The sequence below is a fragment of the Alexandromys fortis genome, unplaced genomic scaffold, assembly GCF_014885135.2.
Source record: "Alexandromys fortis isolate MF-2015 unplaced genomic scaffold, M_Fortis_MF-2015_v1.1 scaffold_30, whole genome shotgun sequence".
NCBI lineage: Eukaryota > Metazoa > Chordata > Mammalia > Rodentia > Cricetidae > Alexandromys > Alexandromys fortis.
Window position 1 is genome coordinate 12,536,669 of NW_026067922.1, and position 24,231 is coordinate 12,560,899.

The 24,231-nt window shown below is 41.4% G+C and overlaps 1 protein-coding gene across 3 annotated transcripts in view; it reads left to right on the top strand.

Annotated features, from left to right (window-relative positions):
* Adam17 (ADAM metallopeptidase domain 17) overlaps nucleotides 1-24,231 on the top strand; it is a 48,675-nt gene that overhangs the window by 19,232 nt on the left and 5,212 nt on the right. The window contains exons 3-14 of one of the 3 annotated variants that reach the window (XM_050141909.1): nucleotides 295-425; nucleotides 1,817-1,905; nucleotides 4,065-4,233; nucleotides 8,523-8,656; nucleotides 10,461-10,550; nucleotides 13,750-13,863; nucleotides 15,993-16,137; nucleotides 16,237-16,325; nucleotides 20,099-20,251; nucleotides 21,696-21,895; nucleotides 22,991-23,094; nucleotides 23,280-23,414. In XM_050141909.1, the coding sequence (XP_049997866.1) occupies nucleotides 295-425; nucleotides 1,817-1,905; nucleotides 4,065-4,233; nucleotides 8,523-8,656; nucleotides 10,461-10,550; nucleotides 13,750-13,863; nucleotides 15,993-16,137; nucleotides 16,237-16,325; nucleotides 20,099-20,251; nucleotides 21,696-21,895; nucleotides 22,991-23,094; nucleotides 23,280-23,414 (1,553 nt within the window). Of the gene's footprint in view, nucleotides 1-294; nucleotides 426-1,816; nucleotides 1,906-4,064; nucleotides 4,234-8,502; nucleotides 8,657-10,460; nucleotides 10,551-13,744; nucleotides 13,864-15,992; nucleotides 16,138-16,236; nucleotides 16,326-20,098; nucleotides 20,252-21,695; nucleotides 21,896-22,990; nucleotides 23,095-23,279; nucleotides 23,415-24,231 lie in introns of those variants that run through there. The other 2 variants (XM_050141910.1, XM_050141911.1) reach the window with 2 other exon arrangements.

A 24,231-nucleotide genomic window follows, 5' to 3' on the forward strand; every position in this document is an offset into this window, starting at 1 on the left:
CACACAGACACAAACACACAGAGTAATGGAGTAAACCTTTTCTCCCCTGAGGAAAATTATGGAATGCTCCACAGATTTGTGTATCATCCTTGTGCGGGGGCTATGCATCCTCTAATTTTAGTGTATATATATGCTGCCGAAGAGAGAGACCAATTGCTATAAATCTTGGGAAAAAAATTATTAGTTATAACTTGGGTAGAGATTTATTTATCTTGTCTCTTCTAGATCTTAAAGAGTGAAATGAAAATTAGGCCTCTATTTTATGTCTTTAAACTGACTGCATTCTCTCTGTAGGCATTTTAAATTATACCTGACATCAAGTACTGAGCGCTTTTCACAAAACTTCAGAGTAGTGGTGGTGGATGGAAAAGAAGAAAGCGAGTACAGTGTGAAATGGCAGGACTTCTTCAGTGGGCACGTGGTCGGTGAGTGCGTGCTGGCCCTCTGCAGAGCTCCTAGGCTGTTGTGTTCTCCGCTCATCACGCTTGGCAGTGATGGGATGCCTGACAGGCAAAAGAGGAAGGATTTACATCACTGCATGGTTTACAAGGTTCTGGTTCACGATGCTTTGGACCTGAGAGGAGACAGACAATCATGGTAGCAGAAGCGTGTGGTGGAAGAGGTGTCTCATGTCATGATTCCCGGAAGCATGGGGAAAGGAGGGCAGAGGGATGCCACATGTCCTTCAAAGGCCTTCCACCATGACTGACTCCTTCCAAGTAGATTCCAGCTCCCAATTGGTCCATTCAGTTAAGAGTTAGTCATCAGTGGATCAATCCCTTGATGAAGTATGACTCTAATAGTCTAATCACTTTCAAGAATTTAACTGAAAACTCAGCTTTGAATGCACAAGCCTTTAAGGGGCATTTTTTAGATTTAAACCATCATAGCCCTCGGCTTTAAGCTTACTTACAGAGTCTCTCTTTTTGTGGGGGTTGGATAGGTAAGGAAAGACGTGGGGTTTTTTTGTTTTTAAAGATTTTTATTTATTATGTATACAGTATTCTTCCTGTATGTATGCCTGTAGGCTAGAAGAGGAAGCCAGATCTTATTACAGTTGATTGTGAGCTGCTGTGTGGTTGCTGAGAATTAAACTCAGGACCTCTGAAAGAACAACGAATGCTCTTAACCACTGAGCCCCCCAAAAGGGTGGTTTTTTTTGAGCTCTCTAAGTTAGGAGAGTACAGGTATCATTTAGTGTGTTGTTTAGGGAGCGTCTCTCCTTCCCTCATAACATAGCCCAAGCTGGTCTCTTGGATTGTGGGCACTGTTGTGTCTCATGCACTGTCGTCCCATCCCTCACCTGGCTTGGTTTGCTTTTTGCTTTTTTTCTGCAATAAGAAGAACGAAATAAGTGACTTGAGAGATGACTCGGGGGGTTAAGAGCACTAACTGCTCTGCCAGAGGTCCCGGGTTCTATTCCAGGCACTCACAAGGAGGCTCACAGCCTCCAGTTCCTGGGGATATAATACTCTCTTCTGGCCTCTGAGGGTACTGCATACACAGACAAAACGTTTATACGCATAAATAAGGAAAAAAAAGGTGAAAATGGCACAGATAGCTCCAAATTACTGTTGGGATCTATATATTCTATTTTGTGCTTCCTGTTTTCCTTAGTTGTTTATTTTTGAGGCAGAGTTTCTTGGTGCTGTCCTGGCTGCCCCAAAATTTGCTCTGTAGGCCAGGCTGGCCTTGAATTTAGGGATCCCACCTGCGTCTGCCTCCTGAGTGCTGGGATTATAGGCATGTGACACTACCACCTGGCTCTGATATAAATATTTTTGATAATAAAAGTACCTTCTTCTTTTCCCTCAAGGAGAGCCTGACTCTAGAGTTCTAGCCCACATAGGAGATGATGATGTTACAATAAGAATCAACACAGATGGGGCAGAGTATAACATAGAGGTAAGTCTACGTGTAAGAGGGTTGACTTGGGGACAGGGGTTTGACAGCTCTCTTATAGCCCATGCTGGCCTTTAATTGGCAAGGTAGCTGAGGTTGGCCTTGAACTCAATGCAGCTGAGGTTGGCCTTGAACCCCTGGTTCTTCTCCCTCTACTTCCACCTTCCTTCCTTTGAAGTTGTCTTTCTGTTAGTAGCTTGTCTCTCTGATTTTTAAAGAGCTTCTTTGTAGTTGGTTTTTTACTCTTTGGGGGCCCACACACCCAGCTCCCATATGAGTACAAGGAGACTTACTCTTCCTTATGAATTCCCGGCCTTAGCTTGGCTTGTTTCCAGCCAGGTTTTCTAACTTAAATTATCCCATTTCTCTTTAACTATGTTTTGCCTCTGGGCTTTTTATTTTTTTTAACCTTACTTTGTTTTATTTATTTTTCTTTCCTTCCTACTCTGTGGCTGGCCTCTGCCATCCTCCTCTCCTTTTCTCCTCGCTCTCCTCCCTAGATTTCTCCTTTCAGTTCTCTCTGCCTGCCAGCCCCGCCTAACTTTCCTCTGCCTAGCTATTGGCCGTTCATTTCTTTATCAGACCAGTCAGGTGCCTTAAGCAAGGTGAAAGAGGTGCAGCATATTTTTATATAATTAAGCTCATATTCTTACATTGTTAAGCGAATGCAGCATAAACAAAAGTAACACATCTTTGCTTGATTAAACAAATATTCCACAGCATTTCTTGGTTGTTTTAAGATGTTAAAGCTAATTAAGTATGGTGAGTCCCATCTCTAATCCCTCTTGGGAGGCTCAGGCAGGAGAATTGCCATGAGTTTTCTGTTTAGCACTCAGGAAGGGAGAGGCAGGGGGATCACCGTAAGCTCAAGACTAGCCTAGGTTACAAAGTGAGCTCTGAGACAGTATAAGCTACACAGGGAGACCCAGGGCGCTTTCAGAACCCAGATAAATAATCGTAAATGCCGTAGTTATGCCACCATGCCCCGGTGCTGGTTTGTGTAATAAGAGCCCAGGGCCTCTTCATCCTTGCTGGGTGCTACACCAGTATATGCATACCTGGACCGTATGTTCTGAGAATATTTTTCTAGTTCTTTTTCTGTATGCATATGTATACTAAGTGTGACTATCCAGACTGTTCTTCCTGCAAGAAGTTTTTTTAGTGAAGGCTCTCTGGTGGACCATTGTTTAGCCAGTCTTCTGCGGATGACCATTAATTGTGCTTTAATTTCTTGAAATAGAATGTTCTAGAATGAACAGCTTTTGGGTACATATATTTACTTGGGATGGTCTGGGTGACCAGTCTATAAGGTTTTCATTGTTGTGTTTCATTTGTTCCTGAGACTGAGTCTTCTGTGTGTAGAAGGCCATTTCCCGTGTGTTAGTTAGGGCTTCGGCATTTTCAGCAGCATGCACAGGGGTCATTTCTCTCCAGCCTCACCAGGCTGTTTCTGATAATAGCCGTCCTAAGGGGCATGAAGTAGTGACCTTCTCATTTTCTTATACATGCATAACTTTATGTTTAGAATCCTTTTTACATTCTTCATAGCTGAGACCAGTATATTTACAGAAAGGTTAGTTTTGTGAACATGTTTGCAGCCCTTTGAATTGTGCACCCTCCCGAGCACATGGGTTGTATTCCCTGGCAGACCCGTGTTATAGATGCAGAGTCTTGTAGCATCACTTAGATCCTGTGCAGGGGCTGAAACTGCAGAGCAGTGCACAGGCTGCTCTCCCTGGAACTGATAGAAAGAAGGGTTAAGCATATTGCTAAGAGTTTTCAATCATCTCTTATAAAAAGGCTTTTGCTGTGTGTAAAACCTGTCATAGCAAAAAGATGTTGAATGCCTGAATGCTAAAGGAGTGGAGTGCAAGCACCATGTGCGTAGGATCGTCACCTGACATCACTGCACCGTGACTCTCTAACAACGCTGGAGTAGGAGTTACAGAAATAGTTAAAATGGAATTGTTTATGGAAAAGGAGATTTTTCCTTCTTTACAAGTTTGTGCAGAAACATGCACAAAACAGTAAATAACTGATAAAGCAAGTAATTCTCTAAGAAACAATATTGCTCAAGAACAAAGTATATTGTGAGAATTTTATTTAATGTTTAAAAGTTCTTGGTTGTTTTTCTATTTCATCATATATGTTTTCCTTTTTAGCCACTTTGGAGGTTTGTTAATGATACTAAAGACAAAAGAATGTTAGTTTATAAGTCTGAAGACATCAAGGATGTTTCACGTCTGCAGTCTCCAAAAGTGTGTGGCTATGTAAAAGCGGATAGTGAAGAGTTGCTTCCGAAAGGACTCATAGACAGAGAACCATCTGAAGGTAAGACTTCATGTTTCAGATACGACATAAGCATATCACAGTGGTTTCCAACTGTGATATTTTCATTATTAAATAACTCTATTGTGTGGCTTGAAAATACAGTCTTGTTACAGAAACTTTTAATTCTTTTTCTGTTACGTAATAGTTGAAAACACTAGAAAAATAGTGAATAATAATTGTTGTAAAAGAGATCGAGGAAAGAGACAGTAAAGTGATCTAGGGGAGTTCTTGTAGACTGTCAGAAATGTCTAAATACTATTTTTGGAAAGTAGTCTTTAGCGCTTGTAAGAGATTAAGTGGGTGGGAAGAGAACTTTGGTGTTTGAAAGACACAGAGGCTGTCAATCACGAACATATCTATTTATGGTCATTTAAAACAAAACAAAAAAAACTGTCTTGGAGGGCGTGTTCGTCTGTCTTTGTTTTATTTATTGATTGGTTGGTTGTTTTCTTTTTTTTAAATTTATTTATTTATTATGTACAGTGTTCAGCCTCCATGTATGCCTGCAGGTCAGAAGAGGGCACCAGATCTCATTACAGATGGTTGTGAGCCACCATGTGGTTGCTGGGAATCAAACTCAGGACCTCCGGAAGAGCAGTCAATGCTTTTTAACCTCTGAGCCATCTCTCCAGCCCTGGTTATTTTTGAAATAGGGTTTCTCTGTGTATCTCTGGCTGTCTTAGAACTCCCTTTGCAGACCAGACTGGCCTTGGACTCACAGAGATCCATCTGCCTCTGCCTATGAGTGCTGGGATTAAAGGCATGCATCACCAGCTGATAAATACATTCTGTTTTCTTTTGTTTTAAACTTTTTAAAATAATAACTACCATTTATTGAGGATATCTTTTTATTATGTATACAGTGCATGGATATATAATATATACATATATACCATATGTATATAGTATGTATATACATACACACATATGTACATACTGTATACATGTATATATGTATATACTGTATGCATATATATGTATGTATATAGTATGTATATACCTGCAGGTCAGTAGAGGGTACCAGATCAAACGTTGTCTTGATTTGCATTTCCCTGATTGCTAAGGAAGTTGAGCATGACCTTAAGTGTCTTTTGGCCATTTGAAGATAAATATATTCTTAATCATTTATGTTATTTGATAAGAAATGTTTGTTAACGAAGACTTAATCTTTTTTTTAATTGTTTTTTTATTGAGCTCTACATTTTTCTCTGCTTTCCTTCCTGCCTCTCCTCCCCCCTCCCCTTTGTAACATGAGGGCCGGCTTGTTGGGGTTTCTGTCCTGCCCAGTATCCCACAGCCAGCAAGTCCCAAAGAAAATCACACAGAGAATCTATGTTAGATATAAACTGATTGGTCCATTAGCTCAGGCTTTGTATTAGCTCTTGTAGTTTATATTAACCCATTATTTTTATCTATGTTAGCCACATGGCTCAGTGGTCTGGTTCTTCGGTGGTCTGGGCAGGAATCCAGAGGAATGGGCTTCCTCATTCCCAACATTCTCCTATTCTCATTGCCCCGCCTCTATTTCCTTTTTTTTTTTTTTAAATATTTATTTATTATGTATACAATAGTCTGTCTGTGTGTATGCCTGCAGGCCAGAAGAGGGCACCAGACCTCATTACAGATGGTTGTGAGCCACCATGTGGTTGCTGGGAATTGAACTCAGGACCTTTGGAAGAGCAGGCAATGCTCTTAACCACTGAGCCATCTCTCCAGCCTCAGGCCTCTATTTCCATCTGGTTGACCCGCCTATACTTTCTGCCTGGCCAATCAGCGTTTATTTAAAACATGATTGACAGAATACAGACAATTCTCCCTCACCACCTCTTCAACTCTCTTCCAAGGTCCCCATGCTCCCAGTTTACTCAGGAGATCTTGTCTTTTTCTACTCCCATGTAGATTAGATCCATATATGTCTCTCTTAGGGTCCTCATTGTTGTCTATGTTCTCTGTGATTGTGATTTGTGGGCTGGTTTTCTTTGTTTAAAAACCACTTATGAGTGAGTACATATGATAATTGTCTTTCTGGGTCTTGGTTACCTCACTCAAAATAATGTTTTCTAGCTCTGTCCATTTTCCTGCAAATTTCAAGATTTTTTTCTACTGTGTAGTACTCCATTGTATAAATGTGCCACATTTTCCTTATCCATTCTTATGTCGAGAGGCATATAGGTTGTTTCCAGGATCTGACTATGACGAACAAAGCTGCTATGTTTTGTTCTGAGCACATGTCCTTGTGGCATGTTTGAGCATCTTTTTGATATATACCCCAAAGTGGTATTGCTGGGTCTTGAGGAAGGTTGTTTCCTAATTTTCTGAGAAATCGCCATACTGACATCCAAAGGGGTTGTACTAGCTTGCATTCCCACCAGCAATGCAGAAGTGTTCCTTTGGGGGCTGGAGAGGTGGCTCAGAGGTTAAAGAGCACTGACTGCTCTTCCAGAAGTCCTGAGTTCAATTCCCAGCAACCACATGATGACTCACAACCATCTGTAATGAGATCTGGTGCCCTCTACTGGCCTATAGGATATATGTAGGCAGAATACTATATACATAATAAATAAATAAATCTTAAAAAAATAAAAGAAGTGTTCTCTTTATCCCACATCCTCTCCAGCATAAGTTGTCATCAGTGTTTTTGATCTTGGCCATTATTACAGGTGTAAGATGGAATCTCAGAGTTGTTTTGATTTACATTTCTTTGATGACTAAGGATGTTGAGCACTTCTTTAATGTAACGAAGACTAATCTTTTATACTTTCTATTATAAGGATACATTTGTAGCTGTGTATGTGCATAATTTCATTAAAAAGGTGTGCTGTTGACTGGGCTTCTACTTGCTTTAGTGAGGCTCCCAGACTGACAAGTTTGAATGTTTTAGTGTGCTTTCTATTGTTGTGATAAACCCCGTGAACAAAAGCAGCTCATGGAGGAGAGATTTTATTCTGTCTTACAGCTTACAGGCCTTTATAAATGGAAGTCAGGGTAGGAACTTAAGGCAGGAACTGAAGCAGAGACTATTGAGGATTGTTGCTTACTGGTTATTGCCTCATGGCTCCCTCAGCTTGTTTGGTTGGTTGTTGGATTTTCAAGACAAGCTTTCTCTGTGTAGCCCTGGCTGTCCTAGAATTTGCTCTGTAGGCCAGGCCTTGATTTTAGGGATCCTCCTGTCTCTGTTTCTTGAGTGCTGGGATTAAAGGCCTATACTACTATGCCTGGCTTTAGCTTCTTTTTTATATAACCCGAGACCACCTGCCCAGGGGTGATACCACTCACGTGGGATCCCATGTAAATCTTTGTCAAGAAAATGCACCACAGACTTGCCTACAAGCCAGTGCAATGGAGGTATTTCCTCATCTGAGGTTCCCCTTCTCATATGACTCTCGAGCTTGTGTCAGGTTAACAAACGATGTACATGAGTGTATCTGTGAATATGCTTAGCTATATACATATGTTGACAGGTATTCAGATGGATATGTGTATACATCTACATACTCCATAGATCCTTGCTTGTGCGTAAACATTAACTAGACCTGCTTGTATCAGGGAGCTCAGAAGACTGCAGTCCTGCGGATGATCATAGAGATACCTCCAAACATCCAGGATTGCTTAATTTTTATTTTAAGCAAGGTTTGCTGTACAGCTCACAATGGCCATCTTGCCTCAGCTTCCTTAAGTACTGGAATTACAGACTTGGGCCATCACACCTGGCTTAGTATTACTTAAATTTTAATGTACGGTTACCTTGATCTCTCTTTCTTTTGATTAATTCACGTCATTCTAGAAGAAAATGACCCCTAGCTTCATTGCCTTGAAATGATTATTTTATTGTATTAAAGTTTATGAACATTTTTTCTTTTTGTGGTGGTGGGTTTTGAACTAGGGTCTTACATAATCTCAAGCCCTCTTGGTTTTGAATTTAGCAATTTTAAACATTATGTTACTTTTTTACTTTTCTGTCCTTTCCCAAATTTATTATGATTGTTGTTGTTATTCAATGTACCATTAAGGACAGATATGATGGTGCATGACTATTATCCCGGTACTTGGGAGGTAGAGGCAGGAGGATCAGGAGTTGAAAAGTCATCCTTGGCTACATAGTGTGCTCAACATAGCCAAGGGTGTGTGAGACCCTGTTTTCATCCTTCCCCTGGAAAAGAAAAAGATACTCTTCATGATACTAAACTTAAATAATGTTTGTTTTAGAAACATTAGAACTAAGTGTTATTATAAAAACCTTCCTTGTTTTGGTGAATTTTAATTTAATAGTGCATACAAATTCATATTAGAGTTTGTTCGTCGAGTGAAGAGACGAGCTGAGCCTAATCCCTTGAAGAATACTTGTAAATTACTGGTGGTAGCAGATCATCGATTTTATAAATACATGGGCCGCGGAGAAGAGAGCACCACCACCAATTACTTAGTAAGTATTTGAAGATTCAGCAGGTCACTCATGTGGTGATTAATTCTGTTAGGAGAGGCTACAGTAATTTACAGCTTAAAGAAACTGGCCTGCTCTAGGCTACTCCAGACACTGCGTTATTTCCTTTCTACTATTTTGAGGGCCTTTTACTAGAATCTTATATTTCTGTGTAGAATCTGTAGTTTCAAAATTAGTAGAATTTTGCTTCAAAGTACTATTTTCTGTACATTAGATTTTTCTGCAGATTAAATTAGAGGAAAGTTTATAATGTACTCGCTTTATACAAGTGAGCTTTTTACAAACGTTGCTATCAGATGCATAGATTTATACTTCAGAGTGAAAATAGATATGTGTATGCACTTGTGTGTATCTTCTGCTTGTATCTATGTTCCACAGAGGTTTTAAGAGATGTCTTAGGATAGAATGTGGGATAAGTGAGACACTCACAGCCATCGTTAAGCCTAGGGCAGAGATAGGCAGGAAAGATTAAAGACTTGTTAACTCTCGATTCATTTTTTGCTTTTTTCAATCCAGAGGATCAAACCCAGGGACTTGTGCCTGCTAAGCAAGAGCCCTTGCACTGAGTTAAAAGTTCCATCCTGACATGGAACTTTTAGCATCAGCTACTAAATTTTTAAAATCAAGAAAATGGTTTTCCTCCATTATTTTTTTCTCAGCATGACTCCATTCATCTTTGATAACTTGGCACTGATCAGAATGTTGCCATTGAGGGAAGAGAAGAGAATGCAGCTATTCATGAGCCAGCATCCTGCTGTAGCAAAGACTGCTTTCTCATTGCTGCCGCTCCCATTCTCCCACTCATTCCAGCTCTCCCTCAGCCTTCTTGCCTTCTGTCGTACGGATGAGTTCGTTAGGAGAACAGTGGGAGTCATTGTAGTTCTTGTTCTTAAGCAGGAGTCTTTCTTGAAAAATTCTCATCTGGGGTTTGTATCAAAGACTCCTTGTATTTTACTTCTTTGTATTGTGCACATAAATGTGACCATACTGTGAGGTCCACCTTTTTTTTTTTTTTGGTTTTTCGAGGCAGGGTTTCTCTGTATAACTTGTACATCCCTGGCTGTCCTGGAACTCACTCGGTAGACCAGACTGGCCTTGAACTCCCAGAGATCCACTTGCCTCTGCCTTCCTGTTACTGGGAATAAAAGTGTGCACCACCACTGCCTGGTGTGAGGTCAGGTTTTTCAAAGTGCGTGTCTCATCGAACAAACCTGATAACCCATTTTTTGAACAAATAAATACTTCTCTTTGAGAAAAGATAAGTGGCTCCCTTTGTTGTTGTTCTGATGTGATTATGCTCTGCCTCTACCATGGGCACATAAGCAAGTGTGTGTGTGTGCACATGCATGCCCATTCACAAAGAAAACATGCATATGCATACATGTATCCCCCAACACAAAAAGATGGAAAAAAATTAAAAGGGAGTTACCTGTTCTAGGGTCACAATTAGGGCACTCCTGACACAGCGTAAAGACTGACTGCTTAGGGTTTCTGATAAATTGGAGTTGACTTTTCCTTCTCATAGTTGACTTGGATAGCAGTATTTAAAAACTTGAGGTTAGATAGACAGTAATGTTCTTGTAGCAGTGTTTTAAGTTTGGCTCTAGGGGTAGCTTCTTTGATAGACTCATTAGTGATAAAGATTAGTTTCTTGATGCAAATTTTCATAGTCCGTCTTATGTTTTCCTCCATAGATGTTTATCCATGGAATAGATGTTTATTCCAGTAGGTTTATTACATTGCAGTGAGTGGTAGAGTCTGTATGATTTTATTTTTATATTCACAGATAGAGCTAATTGACCGAGTGGATGACATATACCGGAACACTTCGTGGGATAATGCAGGATTTAAAGGTTATGGAATACAGATAGAACAGGTATTCATCAATAGTAGGTCTTGTACAGTAAATATTTTTATTTTTTCAAAACCCTAAATCTACCTTAACATTAATCATAAATACTCTCATTTGTGATTTTTTTTTTCAAGACAGGGTTTCTCTTTTTAGTTTTGGAGCCTGTCCTGGAACTCACTGTTGATCAGTCTGACCTCAGACTCACAGAGATCCCCCTGTCTCTGCCTCCCAAGTGCTGAGATTAAAGACATGCATCACCACCACCTGGCTATGATTTTTTTAAATGATAAATTGTGTTGTGTTTTTGGCATGCAATCGTAGATGATAAAGCTTCTGTCTTGAGGGTTATTATAGGAATGAAACTCTTAATGCTATTACAGTCTTCTCACCTGGTAGTTACAGCTCTTTCGTTTCCTGTAGTGTTTTCTTTTTCCTCAGATATGCATCAGCCTGTAGTTAGAATTCTAGCACATAAATCAGTAATGGCAGAGTATTCTAATTTTGTGTCCACTGAATCTCTGAGCAGAGTAAAATAGGAGAATCTGATGGCATATAGAAAGTATTAAGGAAAAAAAAATCCTACAATTTTAAATCAGTCAGGAAATTTACTCAAGAGCACCATACAAGGAGGCGTTTGTCCACAGCAGTAAATCTCTCCTTTAGTCACTAGCTTTATGATACAGCATGGCTGTCAGCGTTCATATCATTGTGATCATTCTCCGTAAAAATCAACCTTGGAGGTTTGGAAATTGAGTATTGCTTTGGAAAAAATACATATTTTGGAAAAAATACATATTTTAATATAATTATGAATAATATTTCCAGGTTGTATTAAACCATATAGTTTTACATAATTGTAAAACTGAGAGATTAAAAAAATCAAACAGCCAGACAGTGGTGGCACACATTTAAATCACAGCACTCGGAAGTAGAGGCAGGTGAATCTCTGTGAGTTGAAGGCCAGCCTGGTCTACAGAGCGAGTTCCAGGACGGCCAGGGCTGTAACACAGAGAAACTCTGTCTTGAAAAATCAAAAAACGAAAAGCAAACTACAAAAGAAAAAAATCACTTATCTTGACATAGTGTTACATACCTATAATTCTAGTTCTTGGCATGCAGAGGCAATTTGGCCTACTTATTGGGTTCTAGATCAGTCAGGCTTATCTTCCTAGAGATGCTGTGCATGTGTATTATACATGTACAAATAAGTCTATAATTAGCACACTGTCAATATGCTATATATTCTTGGCCCTTTGGCATTTTATTTTATGTTATATTGGATAGAATTTCCTATTGATAATGTAAAGTAGACGACTTACTGATTTTAAAGTCACTATACTAGGGCTAGAGAGATATCTCCGAGGGTAAGGGCACTGGCTGCTTTTACAGAGGTCCTGAGTTCAATTCCCAGCAACCACATGGTGACTCAGAACCATTTTTCTTTTCTCACAACCATTTATAATGAGATCAGGCGCCCTCTTCTGGTGTTCAGGCATATGTGTAGCCAGAACACTGTATACATTTAAAAATCTTTAAACAATTAAAAAAAAATCAAATCACTATGTTTAGCTATAAAAATTTTATATATATATATATACACACACACACACACACACATACACAAAGCAAAAACATATGCTGGACAGTGGTGGCACATGCCTTTAATCCCAGCACTCGGGAGGCAGAGCCAGACGGGTCTTTGTGAGTTTGAGGCCAGCCTTGGTTACAGAGTGAGTTCTAGGACAGCCAGAGCTGTTTCACAGAGAAACCCTGTCTCAAGCAAACAAACAAAAAACCCAACCTTATAAAAAGAAGCTATAGAAAACATGCAGGTTTTTAGGGAACAATAAATAGTTCCTTGTTAAAGAACATAGCAGTATAGGGAACAGAAATGCCAGCCTCTGAACTGAGGCGTGATTTAGGTGTGTAGTCCTGTCAGGTTTCCAGTTACTTCTCACCCGAACTGACCTTGACCTTCCCCAGAAAGCTAGGACCTTGGTGCTGGTGCACACCAAATGGAGGCCAGAGACTGAGCTGTGAGCTCAGCATGGCCTCTGTCCTTGTCCCAAAGTCCCTGATCAGAAACCTTCCTTCCTTTCTTCTTACTGTCTTCTTTAATAGGAATTTGTCTTAAACGTGCAAAGAGAAGCTCCAGGTTTCAGTAGTCTCCTGTACTTATGGTGCAGAAGTAATGTTCATCCCAATCCTGATTTTAAAATTATTGATTACAATTGCAGTAAATATATTAGGCTCATGTAAACCCAAGTTCTCACTTTTTCAAATACATGTGGAGAATGTGAAAATATAGTACGTTTATAACTTTATAAGTAATTCATTGACATGTATTTTCTATACCAGATGCTTTTCAGTTTGTTTTGGACTTTGAATTTTTTGTTTTTGTTTGTTTTTCAAGACAAGGTTTCTCTATAGCTTTGAAGCCTGTCCTGGAACTAGCTCTTGTAGACCAGGCTGGCCTTGAACTCCGAGATCTGCCTGCCTCTGCCTCCCTAGTGCTGGGATTAAAGGCATGTGCCACCACCACTGCCTGGCTCATAAAACTTTTTTTTTATAGTAGATAGTTAAGTTGTTTGTGTGTGTGTGCATGTGTACTTGAGTGTATATGTGAGTATGTATGTGTATGTGTGCACGTGTGAGTGCATGTGTTTGTATTTTTGGTTTTTGTTTTGTTTGAGACAGACTTTGGCTATGTAACTCAGATTGCCCTTGAACTGCTAGTGACTGTTCTGTCTCTGTCTCAGCCTACCAAGTGCCAGGGTCACATAGATGTTGATTTTTTTCTGTTGTTGTTGTTATTTAATTAAAGACTTTTTTTTAAAAAAAAAAAAGGATTTAAAGTTAGGGACGGTTGTGAACTTGCATGTGGGTGTAGGTGCTAGGTATCAAACCTGGGTCCTGAAAAGAATGATTGCTTTTAGCTGCTGAGGCCTTTCCAGTGCTCGCTCAGATGCTGGGTTTCTTAGTCCTGTGTTTTGTTTTTGAGACAGGGTCTCTCGAGGCAGCTCTGGCTGTCCTGGAACACACTCATATATACTGGGGAAGCCTTAAACTCAGAGATCTGCTGGGCTTGCCTTTGGAGTCCAGGGGCTAAAAGTGTGCTCCACTGTACCTAGCCAGGCACTCCTTTTTTGAAGTGACAAAATACTGCAGTAAAAGTCTTAGGATGCTTTGGAATTGTTCTAAGTATGTTCTCTCTTAAGTATAGATTCGAATTCTCAAGTCTCCACAAGATGTAAAACCCGGTGAAAGACACTTCAATATGGCAAAAAGTTACCCAAATGAAGAAAAAGATGCCTGGGATGTGAAGATGTTGCTAGAGGTAGGGTGTGCTCTGCAGTTTTTCATTTCTAGTGGGTGGATGTTTCTGTACTAGTGAAGGAGTATGGTCTTTGAGCATCTAACTTGGCACATGGATCTTCTCTGGAAATAACACGAACTGTCAGTGTGTAGACATCTTTGTGCTGTTCCTCGGGTCCCTGAAACCTAACCACAGTCTTTTAGGACAGAACTTACCAAAGAAGCTGTGAACATGTATAACCTGAAAAATTTAAGAGTGTCTTACCTTAACAGCTACACGACTCCAGTGTCTGACGTGCATATTACTGCTTTATTGTAAACTGGCTTTCTATACTGGTGTATAGTAATTTCTGTGGCTGCCCTAACAAATACTACAAATTTAGCATCTTGGAACATTTGGGTGGGCTGTTCTTTTAATCTTGTAGTTTCAATATGTTGGTTTAGATATGGGGTTTCTATGGATTTCTTGCTTATGCACCCATAAGACCAAAATTAAATTTTAAACTTGAATGGAATTAAAGGCTTTTTATCATTTCCCCCCCAGATTGAGACCCATTATGTGCTCTGTCTGTATGATACTGGCTTATGTAATTTGATCTGCTAGCCTCCATCAGGGAGATTGAGATATAGTATCTTTTTGTTTTTCTGAGACAGTGTTTTTCTATATAGCCTTGGCTGTCCTGGAACTTATTCTGTAGACTAGATTGGCCTCAAACTCGGAGATCCACGTGCGTGCTCCTGCCTCTGGAGTTCTGGGATTGTTGCTTTTGAGATAAGTCTCAGCAAATGTGACTGAGGTCCAGCTGCTGTTAGTAGAGTACTACAGCTGGGAGGATTAAGCCACTGGCATTTATTTTCTCATAGATACCAGCTAGAGGTGTTGGCACGATTGGTTTCTGCTCAGGCCTCTCTTGAGCATGCTGCTGTCTCCCTCTGTGTATGTCTGTGTCCTTATCTCCTCATGAACACACATGGTCCAGGCAGTGCCGTTGTCACATGGTGCATTTCTAGTGTTCATGTGGCCCTGGATTTGGATCCCAGCACTGCAAAGCAGCACATGAACCAACTTCTCCCCAAGTCATTTTCCTAAGGAAGCAGTTCATCTGTAATCGGGGTCTGTGAGTTATGCTCAATGGACCTCACTTGCTTCTGTAAAGGTTCTGTCTCCAAATACAGCTGTCTTCTGAGTTCATCAGGGCTACAACATCAATATATGAGCTTTTTGGTGACCACAGTTGAGCCCATACATCAGTGTAGATGTCTTTTCCTGGGTTGCTTATAGCGGCAAGCCTGATTCCGAGACAGCTGACCCACCACACCACTTCCTGTGGGCCCAAAGGTGCACCTTCCAGTTTTTTCCTCAGTCCCCAGAGAAGTCCCGGAGCCTCACTCACCCTGTTGCCCAGGGGCTGTCTAGGTTTCAGACAGCTGTCATCCTTCTGTACATGGGATTCTCTGAGCTTTCATTTTAAACTGTATGTATATGCTGAGACAGGATCTCACAAGCCAGCCTCAAACTTAGAGAGTTCCACCTGCCTCTGCCTTCCAAGGGTTGGCATTTAACATTTTCAAAAGTCATGATTTTTTTTTTAAACTTCAAATTTTTAGATTGTTAGATTAGGAAAAAGACACTGAAGTGTAAGGCACATGGAATGTGGGGCAGGGTAGAGGATGGAGGAATGAGTCTGTAGTGCTTTTTAAAATGGCTTTAAATCTTTTGGTGCCATAAAACTAAGTATGTCTGCTTTTCTATAAACTTTTATTGTGAATTTTTAAATAATTTTATATAATTGTAAATTACAAAATTCAAACAAAAATCTTTCCCAGTCCATATAATTCAAAATAAGGTAATCCCTGTACCACAGCATGTTAAACTCTTGAAATGCACGGGGCTGCAGTCTCTCTGGAACTGGGGCTGCTGACTAGGTCTCTGTATGGAAGAGGAGTAGATGAAAAGGTACCCAAGTGCTCCCCACATCCCCCCCGGCCACTGTGCTTTCTACCTGCTGGATGGGTGAGGCCCCCTCCCCCAGGGAAAACATACTGTGTTGCAGGGGCTTACAGGTGCTACTGCAGAACTGCAGCTATTCTGTGAGATGCACCCTGACTCTGGCATGATGGTAACCTATTAAAAATACTCTCTCTTTAAAGCAATTTAGCTTTGATATAGCTGAAGAAGCATCTAAAGTCTGCCTGGCTCATCTTTTCACATACCAGGATTTTGATATGGGAACTCTTGGATTAGCTTACGTGGGTTCTCCCAGAGCAAACAGTCACGGAGGGGTTTGCCCGAAAGGTACGTCTCATTTGCATTGTCCTGACACTGAGTGAGATGAAAGAGAAAGGCGATAGGTTATGTGTCAGAAGCAACTGTTTTCTGTTCTTTTTCCTTTAGCTTACTACAGCCCAGGTGGGAAGAAAAACATTTATTTGAACAGTGGTCTGACTAGTACAAAAAATTATGGGAAAACCATCCTTACAAAGGTATGTTCCTTGATATTTTTTAAAAGAACTTTATTAAAAAATGTTTTTACGTGTGTGTGTGCATAGGGGCACAGGTGTGTACAGCATGTGTCCTTACAGACACCAGGAGAGGCTGTTGGTACTGCTGGAGGTGTTACTAGGTGGTCGTGAGTGGTCTAAGTGGTGCTGGGAATTGAACATGCAGCCTCTGCAAGAACAGCAAGTGCTTTTAACCATTGAGCCATCTCTCCGGCCTGTGTTTTTGTTTTTTGTTTTAAAACAGTATGGATTGGGAGTGAGTTGCATTAGAGTCTCAGTTACATATTTATACTGGGATCTTTAAAAAAGTAGTCCCTACTTGGTTGATCTTGTGGCTGGTGTGTCTGTCCTGTATTTGAGGGCATTGCTCCGCTGTCTACTTGCATTCATGTGCTGTTAGAAGAAATAGGAGTCTTTAGTCTCTCTGGTCTTTTGTTTTTCCCTAAGAGATTTTATATCTTGTTTTAGAGTCTGGAGATGTAGCTCAGTAGAGCCCTTGCCTAGCATGTAGCATATAAAACCTGGGACAGTGATGCACACTTACAGCCCCAGCACTTGGGGATGGGGTAGAAGCAGGAGCATCAGCATTTCAAGATTGCTCTCAGCTCCATACTAAGTTCAAGGCCAATTTGGGATACTTGAGACATGTCTCAAAACACAGAACAAAACAAAAAACCTTGTTTCTGTGTAGATGCATCCTGCTCTTCCAGAGGACCTGAGTTTGGTTCCCAGCACCAGGGATCCGACACCCTCTTCTGGCCTCCCCACACAGACAGTGTGCACGTAACTAAGACAATTTTTTTTTTAAATTAGCATAACATTTCCTTTTCTTCCCCTCCTTTGTGAGGGCAGGTGGATACTTCTAGATCTAGATACTTTTTGTCTTTGTGCAGAATTTTTTTTTTTTTTTTTGGTGTGTTTTTGGTGAGACAGAGTCTCACTTGAGTTTGAGCTTCTCCTGCATCAGTCACCCAAGTGCTGGGATTGCAGGCCTGTAGCAACAGCCTGGTGTGAAAGCATTCTTTTTTTTTTTTTTATTGATTTTTATTGAGCTCTACATTTTTCTCTGCTCTCTTCCCTGCCTCTCCCCTCCCCTTAAACCCTCTCCCAAGGTCCCCATGCTCCCAATTTACTTAGGAGATCTTGTCTTTTTCTAATTCCCATATAGATTAGATCTATATATGTCTCTTTTAGGGTCCTCATTGTTGTCTAAGTTCTCTGGGATTGTAGGCTGGTTTTCTTTGCTTTATGTTTAAAAGCCACTTATGAGTGAGTGCATATAATTGTCTTTTTGGATCTGAGTTACCTCACTCAAAATAATGGTTTTTAGCTCTGTCCATTTGCCTGCAAATTTCAAGGTGTCGTTATTTTCTTCTGCTGTGTAGTACTCCATTGTGTAAATGTACCACATTTTCCTTATCCATTCTTTGGTCGAAGGGCATATAGGTTGTTTCCAGGTTCTGGCTGTGACAAAGCTGCTATGAACATAGTTGAGCACATGTCCTTGTGGCATGATTGAACATCCTTTGGATATATATACCCAAAAGTAGTATTATTGGGTCTTGAGGAAGGTTGTTTCCTAATTTTCTGAGAAATAGCCATACTGATACCCAGAGGGGCTGTACCAGCCTGCACTCCCACCAGCAATAGAGGAGTGTTCCCTTTTACCCCACATCCTCTCCAGCATAAGTTGTCATCAGTGTTTTTGATCTTGGCCATTCTTACAGGTTTAAGATGGAATCTCAGAGTTGTTTTGATTTGCATTTCTCTGATGACTAAGGATGTTGAGCATTTCCTTAAGTGTCTTTCAACCATTTTAGATTCCTCTGTTGAGAGTTCTCTGTTTAGGTCTATACTCTATCTTTATTTATTTATTTATTTATTTATTTATTTATTTATTTATTTAGGTTTTTGAGACAGGGTTTCTGTTTAGGTCTATACTCTATTCTTATTTATTTATTTATTTAGGTTTTTTGAGACAGGGTTTCTCTGTGGCTTTGGAGCCTGTCCTGGAACTAGCTCTGTAGACCAGGCTGGTCTCGAACTCACAGAGATCCGCCTGCCTCTGCCTCCCGAGTGCTGGGATTAAAGGCATGCGCCTCTATTTTTTTTTTTATAAGATTACTTGTTCTTGTGCTATTTTCTAGATAACTTCTCTGTATGTGTTTTTCATCCTCCACTCTGTGTGTTACTCAAGTAGCCTTAATCTCCTGGGCCAGTGTAGCCTTCCTCTGCCTTGTCTCCTGAGTAACTAACTGAGACAGTAGGTGGGCCCAGGTGTCTGTTCTGTTTGGGAATTAATTAAACCAGATATTTGATTATTTGATCTCCTAGAATAAATTATCTGTTTTGTTTCTCTTTCTGTTTCTTTGTATGCATATATGTGTGTGTGGTTTTTCCTCTACCTACCTACCTACCTACCTACCTACCTACCTACCTATTATATATACAGTATTTTGTCTGCGTGTGTGCCTGCAGGCCAGAAGAGGCCAGATTTGTAGATTGTTGTGAGCCACCATGTGGTTGCTGGGACTTGAACTCATTCTTAATGCTTTCTCCTGTTTCCCATTTGTTTTCTTGCTTCCTACATTGTGCCTTTAACTTTCTCTTCAGCTCTTTTTTCATTGGTGTTGCCTTTTTGGGGGGTTACAATAGCCTTTTTTGTTCCATAGCTCCTTTCTGTTCTATGCTTGCAGTATTGGTTTTTTAAAAAAAACTCATGGGGCTGGAGAGATGGCTCAGAGGTTAAGAGCACTGGCTGCTCTTCCAGAAGTCCTGAGTTCAATTCCCAGCAACCACATGGTGGCTCACTACCATCTATCCTGAGATCTGGTGCCCTCCTCTGGCGTGCGGGCATACATCAAGGCAGAATGTTGTATACATAATAAATAAATAAATCTTAAAAATAAATAAATAAATAACCTCATGTAATTTTTCTTCAACTTTAAAATTTTTGTTGTCATCTGTCAGCTATTGCCCTCTGTCCTTGTTTTTTGTCCTTGAACGGTCATGTCTTCCGTACTCCTGAAGGAGCAGTAAGTGTAGTGTTCCTTTTTGTACGGAATCATCTGTTACTGTTTTCAACTTCTGAGAAGTGTGGAAGGCATGGAACAGTTGAGGCAGAGTTATTGGTTGCCAAGCTTGGTAGTCTGAGTTGGATCGCTGACCCCATGTGGTATCAGGAGAGAGCTGACTCTCGCAGGGCTGACTTCAATTACTGAGAGACTGCCACTATTGTCGAGAGATGGAAACAAATCAGACAGGTCTGGGGGAACCTTTAAGCTTCAAGCCTTCCTTTACCCCTCTTTCCCTGTCTATGTATGTGGCAGTCGGAGGTCAGCTCTGTGGTTTCTCAGGCTTCATATGTGTGCATGAGTTTATGTGTGTGAGGAGCCTGCATATTTGATCTGGACTGGAATTACAGTTGTTGGAATTCTGCAAGTGCAATAAGCACTCTTAACACTGAGCCATGCTCTTCCCCCTATTACATTTATTGGGGCAAGGGAGATGGCTTAGCAGGTAAAGATGCTGTGCAAAACTGCCCCGACCTCCCATATTTACTCTGGTCTCAGTCAGTTTCTCTCCCTCCCTCCCCCCCCACTCCTTCTCAGTAACACACACATACACAATGGGTATATGTGGGCGTGGACCACTTACGGGAGTTATTCTGCTTCCATTTGATCTGATAAATGTAACATGGGCCAAACTGGCAAAAGTAGATGATGGTTACATATTCTCTTTGCCTAATTCTTAAGGAAGCTGACCTGGTTACAACTCATGAATTGGGACACAATTTTGGAGCAGAACACGATCCTGATGGGCTAGCAGAATGTGCCCCAAATGAGGACCAGGGAGGAAAGTACGTTATGTACCCCATAGCTGTGAGTGGTGACCATGAGAACAATAAGGTATGTGTGCTCTGATTGTCTCTAGGGGTGGGAAAGAAGGCTATGTGATGTTACTAGACAGGGGCTTGGGGAAGTATCCATTCCTCAATGTTTTTCTTACAGGTGAACTGTCAAATGCAGTAGGAACTTAATGTCATTGGGCAGTTTTGTCAAGGTTAGGTTAAGCACACGCAAATTTGGGTTCATTATGAAAGTTACAGTAGTGACTTTTGTCAAGGTCCTGCTTTTGAGGGTGTTCAGTTCAGCCTTAAAAGGACCTGACCACTTTATTTACTACTTGTTACTCGATTCACTTTAGCAGTATTTCCCAGGTTGCTGTTAGCAGCTTCCCTCGTGAGTTTTCTTGATAATCATTTTTTTAATTAGGTGAAAAGAACTGTAGGACATAAATGAGGTGGTTCTTTCATTTCACCTGGACAAACGGCCCTGTTTGCTACTAGATGGGCCAACGAGCAGGTGCTCCGAAGTGCTACATGAGCTGTGCAGTGATGTTACTGGAAAGAAAGAAGGGATGCTGAGGGTCCCCGAAGAAAGAAAGGTTGTAGGTAAAGGTGCAAACAGAAGACTAGGATTTAGAGACTGGGGTCAGAGGCAGTGGCAGGCTGGTCTCTGCGTGCTCAGTGCTGTCTAGGTGCTGGAGCCCCATTGCTTGAAAGTCTAACTGCGAATGAAGAAGTATTATTCTAGCTGTGGGGATGTAGGTCCTGATCTAAGCTAAGATCACTAGCCATTCTGACCTTGGAGTATGGTGGGGTGCTTTTTTAACCCCAGCTCTTGAGAGAGGCAGATGTATCTGAGTTCAAGGCTATGCTGGTCTACATAGGGAGCTCCAGCCCTGAGCCACACAATCGTGACCCTTGTCTTAAAAGGGAAACCATGTTGTAGCATCTTTCCAGAGTTTGTGCTCCGACACTAGTGAGAGTGGAAGAGAGACAATTCCTGAGCGGCTTCTATGCTGGGTTCAGTTTGTATTCATTTATTCTCTTAATAAAGTGGTTCTTGACCTTCTAATGCTGCAACCCTTCAATACAGTCCTTCAGGTTGTGGTGACCCCCAACTGTAAAATTATTTTCATTACTACTTTATAACTGTAATTTTGCTACGGTTATGAATCATAATGTAAATATCTAATATGTAGGATATCTGATAGCTATCCCAAAGGGGTCTCAGTCCATAGCTTGAGAACCACTGCTCTAAAATCACAAGGTGGGGTCAGGAAGCAGCAAGGCTTTCCAGAGTTGCAGGTGACAATCAGCAGTGGGCCATTGTTTCAGCTATTTCTCTAGGTAATTCTGTTCCAGGGCAGTGACCACTTGACATAATAGCTCAGTGGTCACATTGATGGTGACTTCACAGTTAGTATTTGTCTAAAGAAGCACAGACCTACTTGGGAATGAATTTCATCTTGCTCTTTTTGATTCTCATGACCCTTTTTCCTCTTAAGATGTTTTCAAACTGCAGTAAACAATCCATCTACAAAACCATAGAAAGTAAGGCTCCGGAGTGCTTTCAGGAGCGCAGCAACAAGGTGTGTGGAAACTCCAGGGTGGATGAAGGAGAAGAATGTGACCCGGGCATCATGTACCTGAACAACGACACCTGCTGCAATAGTGACTGCACGCTCAAGCCAGGTGTGCAGTGCAGGTGAGAAGTGTCCTAAAGAGAGAATGGGGGTGGGTAACCAGGGTCCAGATGACAGGACATTGTGATTAGGCACTTGAACCTGTGCGCGTGCAAGCGCAGTACTTTATGGAAGATCTTTAACCTTGCTTGCATGACCATTGACACAGCATTCCCTTTTGTGTGTTTTTTTTTTTAATTTTTTGAGACATAGTCTCATTATATAACCCTGGCTGACCTTAAATTCTGTATATAGGTAGACCAGGCTAGCATGGACTCACAGAGATCCACCTACCTTTGCCTCCCTAGTGCTTAAGATTTATTTTTATATTAAAATCAAGCTTGGTAGTAACTGCCTTTACTAACTATCTCAGTGGAGTTTAAGAATTTTTTTAAAACCAGGCATGGTGTGGCATGCCTTTAATCTCAGTAGTTGAAAGGCAGAGGGAGGCAGATCTTTTGTGTGTTCAAATCTAGCCTCGTGTACATAGTGAGCTCCAGGACAGCCAAAGCTACACAATGAGACCCCATCTGGGGAAAAAAAAATCTTCTAAAACAAAAAGTTGATTCAGCAAGGTTACTCATGGCTATGTCTTTTATAGCAGCAAAGTATCGGAACAATCCAAGATGGTAATATTAGGATACAAATTGTTATTGTGTATCCATGTAATAGAATATTGTAGAGTACTGTTTAATGATATTAAGCAGATTTCAGATTGGTAGGTACTTAATTATTTTTTAGGTGCCTGATGAACCAGTGTTTGGTGAATTATCTATCTGTATATTGTAGGTTCTAGTAGGGAGTGGGATGGGACTCAGGCTCCTTTGTTTCATAACCACTGGTGCATCCCTGGTTTTTTTCTTAACTAGCTAGTGAAAACCAAGAATACCAAAAAGGTGATTGCTGTGTGTACTATTTCTTGCTGAGGTGCAGCACTGATGTTGCCTTTCCCACGTCAGGAAGGGACACACGCAGTGCAGATAGCTCCAGAGGAGTCAGGAAGTGCAATAGTGACTTGGCCCTGGGGTCTTGCTTCAGTGTTAGGGTCACTAACACAATCATAGCCTTAGATGTTGGGCTGCCATTGCATTGAATGGTGTTTGTCTGCTCTTCCATAGTGATAGGAACAGTCCTTGCTGTAAAAATTGTCAGTTTGAGACAGCCCAGAAGAAGTGCCAGGAGGCTATTAATGCTACTTGCAAAGGCGTGTCTTACTGCACAGGTATGCGTTTCTGTTGCTTCTCCAGGTATCCTATATAGTGTGTGAACATGTATTTGAAAATCAGGGTCAAGTTTCCTTCAGGTCAAAGCAGTGCCCTGAGCCCTTGCTGTTGACTAGTGCCTGGCAACTGCTGTGCCCTGGGAACTGTTGACCTGGACTGAGTTTTAATTGGTGTTTGCCTCCAGGGAATAGCAGTGAGTGCCCCCCACCAGGAGATGCGGAAGATGACACTGTGTGCTTGGACCTTGGCAAGTGCAAGGCTGGAAAATGCATTCCCTTCTGCAAGAGAGAGCAGGAGCTGGAGTCATGTGCGTGCATCGGTGAGTGGTTTCTGAGTCCTGTAGGTGGAGAGCGTCCATTTTTTGTCTGTTGCTCCCTGCTGCTTATCAGAGTGGGGGAACCAAACAAGTGGATGAGGAAAGCAAGACACACTAGTGTCTGAAGACAGATATCTATCTCTGTGTTCAGATCCTGGCTCCCACTCCATTTCAGACCTGTGGCAGGCAGGCAGGGAGGCAGGCTTGAGGGTAGATTGGGAAGGCATTGGAGGGCGGGGGAACTGTCCTCCCCCCTTACATGCCATAAAAAGCAGAAAGGCAGCAGTAGCTCTGTTCCCATACAGGAAACTCTTGGACTTAACCAAAGCCATTCTAGGATCTAAGTCCAGTAGGTGGGATGGTGGGATTTTCAGAATTGTGTGTGTGTGTGTGTATGCGCGCGCGCATACACACACACACACACACACACACACACACACATCTACAGTCAAAAGACCCCTTGAGGGATCAGTTCTCACCTCAAACCATATAGATCTCAGGAATCAAACTCAGGTCTTCAAGTTGGCAGCCAGTGCCTTTACCTACTTTGCCCCCTAGGTGGAACTTTTGATGATGCCATCAAGGCCTGCTACCCTTTTGCCCCTGTTTGGGCAGGCTGGGAAAGTAGCCTTTTTAGTGCCTTAAAGTTCTCCTTGGGTTCCCATGCTCTTATTTTTGGAATCACTAGGCCTGAAGGGAGGCTTAAGGACATCCAGGGCCTGGCTAGACTCCAAATTCCACTCCACTGTGGACCTGGTAGATTGATGGCAGTTCTCTGTTCCATGTAGAGACCTCACCATTAAATCATGAGGCTGGGAAC